Source organism: Moschus berezovskii, chromosome 7, assembly GCF_049115385.1.
Source record: "Moschus berezovskii isolate FMDL1 chromosome 7, NW_MosBer_1.0, whole genome shotgun sequence".
NCBI classification, from domain to species: domain Eukaryota; kingdom Metazoa; phylum Chordata; class Mammalia; order Artiodactyla; family Moschidae; genus Moschus; species Moschus berezovskii.
Window position 1 is genome coordinate 111,498,123 of NC_142466.1, and position 13,637 is coordinate 111,511,759.

Sequence of the window (13,637 nt, forward strand, 5' to 3'; positions counted from 1 at the left end):
TTAAAAGACGCTTGCTCCTTGGAAGGAAAGTTATGACCAACCTTGATAGTATATTAAAAAGCAGAGACATTACTTTGCCAACCAAGGTCCGTCTAGTCAAGGCTATGGTTTTTCCCGTGGTCATGTATGGATGTGAGAGTTGGACTGTGAAGAAGGCTGACCGCCGAAGAATCGATGCTTTTGAACTGTGGTGTTGGAGAAGACTCTTAAGAGTCCCTTATACTGCAAGGAGATCCAACCAGTCCATTCTAGAGGAGATCAATCCTGGATGTTCATTGGAAGGACTGATGCTAAAGCTGAAACTGCAATACTTTGGCCACCTCATGCGATGAGCTGACTCACTGGAAAAGACTCTGATGCTGGGAAAGGTTGGGGGCGGGAGGAGAAGGGGACGACAGAGAATGAGATGGCTGGATGGCATCACCGACTCTGTGGACATGAGTTTGAGTGAACTCCGGGAGTTGGTGATGGACAGGGAGGCCTGGCGTGCTGTGATTCATGGGGTCGCGGAGAGTCGGACACGACTGAGCGACTGAACTGAACTGAACTGAACTCAACATAGAAACATGTATCAAAACCATTAATAGCAGAGCTGTTATTTTTGTTTAGTAACTAAGTTGTGTCCGACTCTTTTGTAACCCCATGGACTATAGCCTGCCAGGCTCCTTTGTCCATGCAGCTGGTAAAAACAAAACAAAACAACCTCCCCGCCCCAAACTCAGCAACCCAACAACTGCAAAAAAAAAAAGCCCAAGAACAAAAGTATAAGCAAGATGATGAGATGCTGCATCCTGCCTAGGACACCCGATCGGAATCCCTGGGGCCATTTGGTGTGATTCGAACCTCTGCCTTCTTACAAAGGGACCCCAGATTGCTGGGAGAAATACCAGCAACGTCCGATATGCAGATGATTCGACTCTACTGGCAGAAAGTGAAGAGGAACTAAAGAGCCTCTTGATGAGAGTGAAAGAGGAGAGTGAAAAAGCTGGCTTAAAACTCAACATTAAAAGGTAAGATCATGGCATCTGGTCCCATCACTTCATGGCAAATAGAAAGGGGAATAGTGGGAACAATGGCAGATTTTATCTTTTGGGTCTCTAAAATCACTGTGGATGGTGACTGCAGCCATGAAATTAAAAGACACTTGTTCCTTGGGAGGAAAGATATGACAAATCTAGACAGTGGATTAAAAAGTAGAGACATCACTTTGCCGACAAAGGTCAAAGCTATGGTTTTCCCAGTTGTCAGGTACGGACGTGAGAGCTGGACCATAAGAAGACTGAGTGCTGAAGATTGATACTTTTGAAGTGTGGTGCTGGAGGAGACTCTTGAGAATCCCCTGGACTGCAAGGAGATCCAACCAGTCCATCCTAAAGGACATCAACCCTGCATCTACACTGGAAGGATTACTGCTAAAGTTGAAGCTCCTATACTTTGGCCACCTGGTACAAAGAGCTGACTCATTGGAAAAGACCCTGATGCTGGGAAAGATTGAGGATGAATGGAGAAGGGAACCGCAGGAGATGAGATGGTTAGTTAGCATCAGCAGCTCAGTGGACCTGAACTTGAGCAAACTCCAGGAGAGAGTGGAGGACAGAGGACCCTGGCCTGCTGCAGTCCAGGGAGTCACAAAGAGTCGGACATGACTTAGTGACTGAACAGCAACCAGCGCCCGGGTTGCAGGCCGGATAAGATATGACAAATGTCTTAGACGCAGCCCAGGGATCAGTCCGGATGGCTCTGTGCAAATACTGTTCCCTCCTGTGTGGTGCAGGGGCGGCTGTGAGGAGGGACCATCATGGTTAAGTAGCTGGGCCCACTTGACTTCGTTCACTTTTCAAGCGCCTGCTCATGTAGGCAGGGCTCAGTGTGAGAAAATGGTTGAATTTGGTTTTGTTCACCCATTTCCACAGAAACTGCAAAAAAATCTGTTTCTATGATTGCAGAAATTGTGTCATAGCATCCTGCATGGTGCAGGGAAATTAGGGGGGTGGGGGTGGTGGCCTGGAGAATTTGGGTCTGTCCCCAGCTTTGGTCCATGACCTCGGGAAAGTCACCTTTTTCTGGACCTCGGTCTTATGATTCATAAGAGGAAGGAATTTAAAATCTGGGATCTTCATTCTGAGATGTTCTTGGGGCTCTGGAGGTGCCTCCAGGCCAGGGCCTGCATCACCCCTGCTTTACCCAAACAGCCTCCACTGTCGTCAGTTTCCTTGTGGGGTTCAGACACGGACAATCCGAGGAAAGCTTTGTATGCCTGGCATCCCCTCGACCAGTGCTTCTCCTCGGGATCTTCATGGGTTAATACACACTGTCTCCATGGTTTACCTGGCCCGTGGCGCCATGGAGCTCTCCCTGATGTGAAGACCCCTGCAGTCTTGCCCCGGAGGCCCCTGCCTCCCTGTCTCAGCCCTGCTCGGGCCCTGGCAGGTGCTCACCTGACTGTGGCTGTTGTCCCCGTACCTCCCCATCAGGTTGACGCGGTGGCAGTTCTTGTACCAGAAAGCCCCCTTGTAGGACAGGGCACAGTTGGTGATGGCTGAGTCTGTGTCCTTGTCGAAGGTGGAGAAGGATCTGCCATTGTGGTAGGCCATGGAGTCACCTGGGAGAGAGAACGTACCGACTGAGGGCTGGAGCTCCTGGTGGGCTGTGGAAGCACTGGGGCGACCACCGAAGGGCCTTGGGGTGGGCCGGTCTCAAACGATAGGCCCAGAATTAGAATCCAACACAGGCTTGGATAGAACATGAGTGCCACCTGGAGCCTCATTTCTGATAGAAGCAGCACAGGTGGTAGAAAGGGGGCTGCAGGTATGTTTGGAGGGTCTTGCTCCAATCCCATCTTTTTCATACCCTAGTTTTATCCTTGCACAAATCAAGCCACTTGTGGAACCTCAGTTCTCCCATCTGTAGAATGGAACTAGCATAGCACATTGATTTGATTCACCTCAGGGGGCTATTGGAACAACTTATAAGAAAGTATATACTGAACAGGTGGTATGGTGTGCAAACAGCTATGATTGCTGTTACTTTCATGACTGTTTTTGCATTCACTTGACGTAAAGGAACTCAGAGAGTAAGGTGGGAAATCTGTGTTTCATAATGATGTGCTTTTCCCCCAAGTGCAAGTATTTAGACTTCAATTTTTTTTTCATGTATTTATTTATGCTTAGTCACTCAGTCGTGTCTGACTCTTTGCAATCCCATGGACTGCAGCCCACCAGGCTCCTCTGTCCATGGGATTCTCCAGGCAAGAATACTGGAGTGGGTTGCCATGCCCTCCTCCAGGGATGTATATTTATTACCCATTTATTCCTAGGTAGCGCTAGTGGTAAAGGACTTGACTGCCAGTGAGGGAGACATCAGAGATACAGGTTCAATCCCTGGGTTGGGAAGATCCGCTGAAGGAGGAAATGGCAAGCCACTCCAGTATTCTTGCCTGGAGAATCCCACGGACAGAGGAGCCTGGTGGGCTAGTCAGGCACAACTGAAGTGACTAGCACACACACACTTACTCATGAACTCACACTCACTCGCTCACTCACTTACACATCTAATATTTAGCAAGTTCTGATGAGTTGGTGATGGACAGGGAGGCCTGGTGTGCTGTGATTCATGGGGTCACAAAGAGTCGGACACGACTGAGCGACTGAACTGAACTGAATGAGTTTAGTTTTCCACTCTCCCAGGCTGCTTTTCCAGAGCTATCCTGAGCCAGTCTGCTTTAAGTCTAAGCCTACAGAGCCATACTTAGAATCAAACCTTTCAGGTTTTAGATGTCACCAAATAGCTTGTATATTGTGCATTTATTTTTCAAAGTGTTAATGGGACCAATTTCCCCTGATTCTTAGACACAAAGCCTGTTCACATGCAGTGCTACATGGGACTCTAGCTTGTAATTTATTATATTGAATTTTAGGAGCATCTAAGCGCCATTTCTGTGTTCTCTCATTTCCAGTGCTGGGCAGAAAAGTTCCAAGACATTGAGGCCGTCTATCCTGTTATGTTGGAGCAATAGGGGCTTGATAGGGACCTTCCCAACCTAGGGATTGGACCTGGGTCTCCTGCACTGCAGGCAGACTCTTTATCCATAGGGACTTGAGTGCCTTGTTAACTGATGAAGCTACCAAGAGCTTGAGGCTGGAAGCTACATATGATCAAACAAGACACTCTCCTGGGAAGGGGCTGGCTGCCCTCAGCACACACAGGAGGAGGCAGTTCCAAGGGTGAGCTTCTGAAATGAAGGGGCAGATTATGGCTCGTTTTCTGTTGGAAATACAGAGAGAGATGGGTGGAGGCCACATTCCTGCTGCTTGCTTGCCCAAGGTGCCTTTGCTTGCCCTGTAACAAGATCTTCCTTGCCTGAAGCCATCTCAACAAAAGAGGTATTTGTTGCTAGGTAATAAAATGTCAGAATTCCTTGAGGATACAAGAATGAAAACAATGTTAGTTCCTGGTCTCTCTCTTCATTACCACCAGCCTGATCTCTAAAGAGCTCCGACTATCCTTAGGTTGAGACCTGCTTCTGGCAAATCATACCTGGAGACTTTTCCCATTATGGTGTGTTCTTTCAGGGCCCAGAGATTGGGAATGTGCTATAGCATCTGTCTCCTCTGTTCTCATAAACGTAATGGGGAGCCACCCCAAAGCAGGCAGGGGTTTGGCATGGGATGGTCACTGTCTTACACCTGATCTTCCTTGTTACCAAAACCACCTGTCAGCAGCTAGGCTTGTCCCCTGGGCCCACCTTCCTCAAGCTGTTACATCTTGGGCAAATTGCCAAACTTCTCTGAGCCTCAGTTTCCTCATCTGTATAATAGCAATATCTCCCTGGATAAATATATATATATATATATGAGGTCTGTATCATATATGTATCATATATTATATAACATATAATGCAAATGAAATGAGGCTTCCCTGGTGGCTCAAATGGTAAAGAATCTGCCTGCAATGCAGGAGACCCAGGTTTGATCCCTGGGTTGGGAAGATCCCCTGGTGAAGGAAATGGCACCCCACTCCAATGCTCTTGCCTGGAGAATTCTGTGGACAGAGGAGCCTGGTGGGCTACAGTTCATGGGGTCACAAAGAGTTGGACACGACTGAGTGACGAACACTTTCATTTTCACAATGCATTATGAAACAGCAGCAAAAAGAGGCTGCCACCTCATTTGCCCGAATGTGTATGGTTTCCTTGTTTTTCTTGTAACATGGCGCCAGAAAACCACACAAAGTTCATTTTACGTCAAAGACATCTTCAAAACCTGAGCTAGGTTCTTTACTGGTCAGAGAGTGAAGGATTGCCAGAGAGGTAGGGAGCTTGTCTGGTCATGGGGATGTGCTGGCTGCGGCTGGAGGGCCATGTGGCAGGAAGGCCTTAGAAAAGATTCATCCAGGTGAGTAACGAAGTGGGCTGTCTACGACTCAAAGTGCAGGCCATGGACCAGCAGTGCCACCAACAGTGGTATCATGAGGGCCCTTGTCAGAAATGGGCCGTCTCTGTTTCACCCCAGACACACTGTGTCAGCTCACTAACAGGATCCCCCAGTGGCCATATGTGTGTGATAAATGGAGAAGCATGGGAATGCATGAGTATTAAGGCTCCCAAGATACTGCTTGCCTCTCTGTCTAAAACTGGTACCTAAACATGGAGGAGAAAAAGACTTAGTTTCTGAGTGACAGTAGGTAGCTACAAATATGTCTTCAATGTCCTATTTCCCAACCTACCCTAGGTTTTGGTGACCAAGTATCTACCTGCTGCTGCTGCTGCTGTTAAGTCGCTTCAGTTGTGTACGACCCAGTGTGACCCCATAGACAGCAGCCCACCTGGCTCCCCTGTCCCTGGGATTCTCCAGGCAAGAACACTGGAGTGGGGTGCCATTTCCTTCTCCAAGGTATGAAAGTGAAAAGTGAAAGTGAAGTCGTTCAGTCGTGTCCGACTCTTCCCAACCCCATGGACTGCAGCCCACCAGGCTCCTCCATCCATGGGATTTTCCAGGCAAGAATACTGGAGTGGGGTACCATTGCCTTCTCCCAAGTATCTACCTAGGTTGTTAAATTGTAGTTCTTCCAGATTCAGTTCAGTTCAGTCGCTCAGTCATGTCTGACTCTTTGCGACCCCATGAATCACAGCACGCCAGGCCTCCCTGTCCATCACCAACTCCCGGAGTTCACTCAAACTCATGTCCATCGAGTCGGTGATGCCATCCAGCCATCTCATTCTCTGTTGTCCCCTTCTCCTCCTGCCCCCAATCCTTCCCAGCATCAGAGTCTTTTCCAGTGAGTCAACTCTTCGCATGAGGTGGCCAAAGTATTGGCGTTTCAGCTTTAGCATCAGTCCCTCCAATGAACACCCAGGACTGATCTCCTTAGATTCAGCTCAGCTCAGTTCAGTTCAGTTGCTCAGAAGTGTCCGACTCTTTGCGACCCCATGAACCACAGCACTCCAGGACTCCCTGTCCATCACCAACTCCCGGAGTTCACTCAAACTCATGTCCATCGAGTCGGCCCTTAGATTGCTGCTGCTGCTAAGTCACTTCAGTCATGTCCAACTCTGTGTGACCCCATAGATGGAAGCCCACCAGGCTCCCCCGTCCCTGGGATTCTCCAGGCAAGAACACTGGAGTGGGTTGCCATTTCCTTCTCCAATGTGTGAAAGTGAAAAGTGAAAGTGAAGTCGCTCAGTTGTGTCCGACCCTTAGTGACCACACAGACTGCAGCCTACCAGGCTCCTCCATCCATGGGATTTTCTAGGCAATAGTACTGGAGTGGCTTGCCATTGCCGGCCCTTAGATTAGCACCTAGCAAATGTTTGTGGATAAGTGGATGGGCCGATGCAGGAAGGACTGCTGAGTGGGGGAACTAGAGGAAAGCCTGAGACGTGCTCGAGGTCCCGTGGGCTCGTGAGTGGCTGGACCCACCTGCCGTGCCGCTGTACCCACCTGCCGTGCCGCTGTACCCCTCCACCTTCAGCCGGTAGCGCGTCCGGGCGTCGCCCACGCTGAACTTGTCATAGACGGCGTAGGCCGACTCCCCATGGTCCCGCAGGTCCACCCGGAGCTCGTACTGCCCCTGGGCTGTGATTTTGCTCAAAGTGTCCAGCCCTGTGGACGACAGGCGAGGGTTACCAAAGCAGCACAGTGACCGAGGCGTTCACTTCACCGCGTGAGGGCAGCGGCTCCGTTTGTACTAAAGAGCTTTGCGCGATGCCCCTGCTCAGCTCCTTGCTGGTGCAATACCAGGTAACATATACGCAGTGTCTGAGTCTCAGCGAAGATTGGGTTGACCTCTTTGCCCTACCCATCTCCTAGTGTGTTGTGAAGATCAAAGGAAATAAGGTGGAGAGCATACCTTTTCCACTCTAAGGCTTGTTACCTGTGAAAGGCAACGTGCAGTTACTCCCAGGCTCAGACGCTGGAATGTAGGACGGTGCCCTGTGCCCGGGGCAGGTTGTTGCAAAGTGTGAGTCACCACGGGGGATGGGTAATGCCCTTGTAGTGCAGGCTGAGAGAATTCGAGTGCCATTCACGTCTTTATTGGCTAGATCCCTGTGGTCAGCAGCTTAACCTCTTTGGGGCAGTTTTCCCAGGGGCAAGATGGGAACTTTGTACACCGTGGGACTACTGGGAGGCTTGGAGGTTGTGGCTCTGAGGGACCCAGTCAGCACAGGTGAAGGACATCAGTGAGGATAATGCTCCAAGTGGCCCAGGGGTTGACTTAAGGCCAGGCTTATTCTTAGGGCCGGGCTGTTGGCTCTCCTCTGATCAGATTTTTATTTTTAATGACCCAGAGAATCTCAAGTTTTTTCCATTGAGAATCTGATAGTCTATGTCGACCACCAGAGCTATCATTTTTTCCTAATCCGTTTCTCTCCCACGTTTCGCTGTGGGTTAAGACAGACAACAGGGGGGCTGAATGGGTATTTGGGGCATGAACACGCAGGCTGTATTACCAAGCCAGAACTCTTCTTTTAGGTCCCCAAATCCAGCAGTGTAGGCCTTCCAGTTTCGATAGAAGTCCTCACGTCCATTTTTGCGTCTCAGAAACACCTATAAACACAAGCCGTGAATCCGGGTGAGCTTAAGCCATTGAAAGAACGAGAAGACATCTTCCTGAGGGGAGGAAATGCTCACTGTGGGAAAGGCACCCGGCCCCACCTCTGTCCTCACTAATTAGTGTACACACGTCACCTCCCCTCTCGGGGCCTCAGTGTTCTCCCCCGAGAAACAGAGATGAATAAGACCACCACCCAGCTTTGGGTGATTGTGATGTGTCCATGTAGGCCATACATGTGGACAGGGGCGATATGGGAACTCAGTGAACCTCCTGCTCAATTCTGCCGCCAATCTAAAACTGCTCTGAAACATAAAATTTAATAAAATATTCATTGGGAGGACTGATGCTGAAGTTCCAATACTTTGGGCACATGATGTGAAGAGCCGACTCATTGGAAAAGACCCTGATGCTGGGAAAGACTAAAAGCAGGAGGAGAAGCGGGCAACAGAGGGTGAAATGGTTGGATGGCATCACTGACTCAATGGACATGAGTTTGAGCAAGCTTCAGGAGATAGTGAAGGACAGGGAAGCCTGGCGTGCTGCAGTCTATGGGGTCGCAAAGAGTCGGACACCACTAAGCAACTGAATAACAGCAATGATTTTAAAAATTACTACTTAGCTCATATGGAAATGGAACTGAAATCATTCATGGAAAACTCTTAGCACAGCAGTGCCTGGTAGATGGCCAGTGTTAATCAGTAAACTTAATGGGCTCGAGGACCACTGCCGTTTATACATCACAGAGCTGTTTGAGGATCAAATGAGATAAATTATGAGAAAATGAGGAACTGCTGTTTATCCTCAGCTTCTTTCCCATTACTTTAAGAGAGAATTCCTGAGTGTTTCCGTGTGACAGGCAGTCTTGCAAGTCCTCAGGCATATTAGGGTCAGAGGGCACGGAGGGGACCTCCCTGCCTCGCCTCTGCCCCCACCCCTCCTGTCTGAGAGGCCTGGAGCCTGTCTCCATGATACTCACGATCCATCCACCCCCGTCAGAGGTCATGTCACAGAAGACTTCCTGCTTCTGGGTCTTGTCGTTGTTCAGATAAATGGTGTAGACGCCAGAGGTCGTGTCTCCATTCAACATTGCCTGGGAGCAGTCCCTGGGGAACTGGTACAGGACTCCAACTGCAGGATGAGAAGGAGGAGTCTTTCTCGGAGCAGCAGCTTTGAATTCACAGGTCAAGTGCTGTTGGCCAGACGCCTAAGGGCAAGCAGCTGCACCTCTCCGAGACTCTGTTCTCTCGTGTGCAAGGGGGAGGATTAAAACTATTTTGTGGGTGTGCAGCGAGGCGCAGAGGATATGGATCAAAGGGACCCATTTCAACCTTTTATACTGATGGAAGCCACCATGATATCAGTGGGAGGAGCGCTGAGGGCTGAGGGCTGTGTGTCAGGTTGACTGTGATCAGTCAGGAGCGTGCAGGTAGCACCTCATGAACACCTGATGGGCACCCAGGTGTTGGCCAGGATGACCGGGCCTCTAGCACCCAGGGCGTGGCTCACTGTGGGTCAGAACGCTCTGGCAGGCTGCATGCATCTCAAACTCTTCGGAGGATTCTGAAGCCAAAGATAAGGAAGGGTTCTAGTCCTGAACTTGCAGCTTCCTTGCCTTCAGACACTAGAGAGGTCATGTAACTGCTGTGAGCCTGGGACTCTTAGAAGGTTAACATGGGAATGTCTGGGGAATTTCTATTTGTGGTAACGTGGTGCAAAAAATTCAACACTTGATAGAAATGGAGTATCTTGGGACTATGCTTATTAGCAGGTAGACTTGAGACGTGATGGTCATAGCAGCTCTTTTTGTTGTTGTTCTGACCTCCTCAAAGTATGTTACCTTCCCCTGAGGTTGTCTCATTAGGTATTTTCTTGTCTATTTCACAACCTGGCCTGAGAGCATCTTTAGGGCACATTCAAATTGTTGGTGCTCTTAGCACCTGGCATGAAATCTGGAAGACAGGTGCTTTAGCATCCACCCCTCCTCCAGCAGGTGTGTGCGGAGTGACCAGAGTGAAGTGTGAAGGGCAGGAGGCAGCGCTGACACAGCCCGTGTACCCAGTTCAAGGCTCTCCAGAGCCCCCTCCTCCCTTCCTCTTCTCCATTAACAGATCCTCTTGCAACTCTGCCGTCTGCAGAGAACATCCAGTGGCTGGGTTTGGGTGTGGTTCCCTGCTCCTGGAATGCCTGAGCCCAGACCAGACTCTAACTCATGGTATAACCCTGAGCAGGTCATCTAGTCTCTGGGGGCCTCTGTTCCCCACCAGAAAACTGGGCATGATAATCTTGGCCTACATGGGAGGCCTGTTTGTGACTTTAGAGTATGAGCAGGCTTTATAAATGCTCACATGCTGAAGGAGAACACTGAGCTTATAAGGAGCCCCAACAATGGCTACCCAGTGGGCTAGGAGTTCAATATAGAGATTCTCCGAAGGTCCTTATGAAGAAGGGATCATTATTAATCCCATTATATGGATAAAGAAACTGAGACTTGCAGAATGGCAGTAACTCTCCCCCATCACACAGAGCAGGTGGAGATGGGGAGCGAATCCAGCTGTTCCAACTGCTGGCCCTGCTTCCCTCCCACCATGAAGCCTGTAACCTGCTACATCCACATTCCTCCGGCTTTCCAGGTAACTGCAGGTAATTGATTCTTATCAAAATGTGATAGAAGCATTTAAAGTAGCAGTCAGAGGAGAAGTGGAGGGTTAGTTGAGTCTCACAGAGTGTGATCTCAAGACCCCTCCCCAGAGCCCCTTACTCGTGGTGAAGACGGTCTTGACTGTCTTGCTCCTTCGGGCCCCATTCAGAGCCTGAATCCTGGCTGTGTAGTAGGTGGATGGGCTCAGATCCGTCAGGCTGTAAGAGGTGGTGTCTGGATCCACAACGACTTCCTAAGGGCAGAAGATAAAACAGCCTTTGGCCACGTGAATCCGCAGGGTATGGACGATGTATTCCTTCATTCACCCACCCACTCATTTCTTTGTTCAGCAAGAATCCACTGAGCCCACTCTGTTCCGGGCTCCATGCTCGTGTCAGGGACTTAGACATGAGGAGGGTACCCTGTGAGTGAAGCTGCTGGTGCCAGAAGGAGCAGAGCAAATTCAAGTCAGAGGAGGAGGCAATGAGCTGCGCCAACCATACTTCACTGCGGGGAGCAGCAGAAGAGGTGAGCAGACCCCAGGTCATAAAAGACCTTCAGTGTCAGCCTATGGACTTTGAAGTTTATCATGATAAGGAATGGAGGTTCCCGGAAAGTTCTTTGAAAAAGCAAATGCCATGATCTCAGCTTAATCTGGTAGGAAGATGAATCACACAAAGGGCAAAGGTTTTAACTTTGAGACCAGCTAAGTCAGTCGTCGCTAACATGGCTCTTTTTCACAGCCCTCTGGGAAGCTTTAAAATAAAACAGTGCCTGGGCCCCATCTTAGAGTGACTGAATCGTAAGAGCCTGATCGGGGCGTGATGATGGCGTGAGCCGACCCAGCAGGTCTCTTGTCTAGAATGGACATATCTGGGAGAGGCAGCGGTGCACAGCTGCTGTGGGCCCATTCTAACCACACTTGCAGTTTGGGACGTGTCACTGTGCTGCTGTCCAGAGGCGGGGATCGCTTTCAGATTTGCAGGAGATCCTCGTTCTTTTCAGATCCTCTTTTTCAAAACATCTAGTGCCTGTGAAATCACCTTTTAGGAGACGACCCTGGTGTCAGGGATTGGAATTCAACCTGCATTCCTAGCAAACCAAATACAACGGTGCTCTCTACAACCTGCAGACATAGCCGCTTGGATTTAGGCAGTAATAAGTCAGTGTGGAGGCCCCTGGAAGGTTCATTGGCATCCTCACCACCAGTAATATGACATTATTCTGACTTTTTCCAATATGGGAGTAGGGGGGTGGGTGTGGAGGGGTGAGTAGTTTCAGAGACACTAAGAGACCTGCATTCACTCCATAATTTGTCGGTGACAGGGTGGTCTTGCATCTGTCTCCTAACTCCCTGTCCAGGACTCTTTCCTCCTCTACCAGGCTGATTTCCTTGAGTGAAACAGATAAAGCTGGGGATTGGACATGCAGGGAAAGAGACCCAGGTGAGAGCCCATCTGATGCCAGTGACCCAGTGACTTTTGTGTAGCTCCCAGGTCTGGTCCCTGCGGAAGGATAAGGTACAAAGCTGGCTTCCTTAAATTACCTAGGGATACAGTTACCGATCAGCTTTCTATGCTGCTGCACAAAGTCTGTTTCTAAGCAATTAGGGTAGATCGAAATGAGACTCATGGCTTCAGGCAAACAGGATGCCTGACCAGGAAGGGCATTCAATGCACTCATTTCAGAGATGTGAACATGGCCACGCAGAGAAGACAAGGGGCTTGTCTCTGCTCACACAGTGAGCTACTTCACTGTTACACCGACTCCTAGAAGAGCCATGATGGTAACTAGAGATGTGTGTCCACTTCTGGTTAACCATAGCATATTGAACACGCCAGTTTATTTCTACTTGCTTCTGATACCCCTGAAATGAGAGGAAGAGATATAAAATATAAACCCACAGGATGAGGGAAGTGGCAGAGGAGACAGCAACAGGCATGCGATGTCACCAGAATCTTGATCGGTGAGAAGTGTGGGACGGTGGAGTGACAGCTGAGGCGACAGAACAGAGGAAGCCTCAGTGGATGGAGTCGCTCAGAGGCTGGTTGATGAATGCTGCAGAGCCCAGCAAGCTCAGGAATGGAATGCCCTCAAAAGCAAAGATGCCTTTGAAGGCCAGTGTGGGGTGTGGTTGAACAAAGGTTTGTTTAAAACTTTGTACAATAAACAGATTCCCAGTTCTCTCCATCCCCCAGCAGTCTAGATGACTGTCCTTCCCAGCCCAGGTGAAAGGCTGAGGTTTCCTCTCAGGACAGACTGAGCTAGAGAGGAGACTCTGGATTCAAATCTATCATGCCCAGCTGCAGGGGAGCCTCAGGTGCTGCACTGGCTAGAGGAGAACTGAAGGTGTATATACAGTGGGAGCCCAGGTCTCTTCTCTAGCGAGGCTTCTGGTAGCCTGGTGTGAAGGAGTTTTGTGGAGGATCCTCCAAGGAGAGTGATGAGCTCAAGAGAAAGGGCTTATAGTCCTGATGCTTGGGAATCCTCCCAAGATAATTGTTGGTTATGTGCCAAACAACCGATGCTTTTGAACTGTGGTGTTGGAGAAGACTCTTGAGAGTCCCTTGGACTGCAAGGAGATCCAACCAGTCAATCCTAAAGGAGATCAGTCCTGAATATTCACTGGAGGGACTGATGTTGAAGCTGAAGCTCCAATACTTTGGCCACTTGATGTGAAGAACTGACTCATTGGAAAAGACCCTGATGCTGGGAAAGATTGAGGGCAGGAGGAGAAGGGGACAACAGAGGATGAGATGGTTGGATGGCATCACCGATGCAATGGACATGAGTTTGAGTAGGCTCCAGGAGTTGGTGATGGACAGGGAAGCCTGGCGTGCTGCAGTCCACGGCGTCACAAAGAGTCAGACATGACTGAATGACTGAACTGAACTGACTGTGCCCAATTGCTCTATAGCGAGCTCCAAAGTTGACAAGCCCTTCCTGT

The 13,637-nt window shown here is 49.6% G+C and overlaps 1 protein-coding gene and 1 long non-coding RNA gene across 11 annotated transcripts in view; one reads left to right on the forward strand and one right to left on the reverse strand.

Annotated features, from left to right (window-relative positions):
* Window positions 1–13,637, forward strand: part of LOC148777512 (uncharacterized) — a 61,969-nt gene that overhangs the window by 13,080 nt on the left and 35,252 nt on the right. The window lies entirely within an intron of this gene.
* TNC (tenascin C) overlaps window positions 1–13,637 on the reverse strand; it is a 107,335-nt gene that overhangs the window by 4,929 nt on the left and 88,769 nt on the right. For all 7 annotated transcript variants that reach the window (XM_088838311.1, XM_055427742.2, XM_055427743.2 and 4 more), the window contains 5 exons: window positions 10,811–10,943; window positions 9,029–9,180; window positions 7,949–8,045; window positions 6,939–7,100; window positions 2,439–2,602 (listed from right to left, as the gene is read on the reverse strand). In XM_088838311.1, coding sequence (XP_088694437.1) covers window positions 2,439–2,602; window positions 6,939–7,100; window positions 7,949–8,045; window positions 9,029–9,180; window positions 10,811–10,943 — 708 coding nt within the window. The remainder of the gene's footprint in view (window positions 1–2,438; window positions 2,603–6,938; window positions 7,101–7,948; window positions 8,046–9,028; window positions 9,181–10,810; window positions 10,944–13,637) is intronic.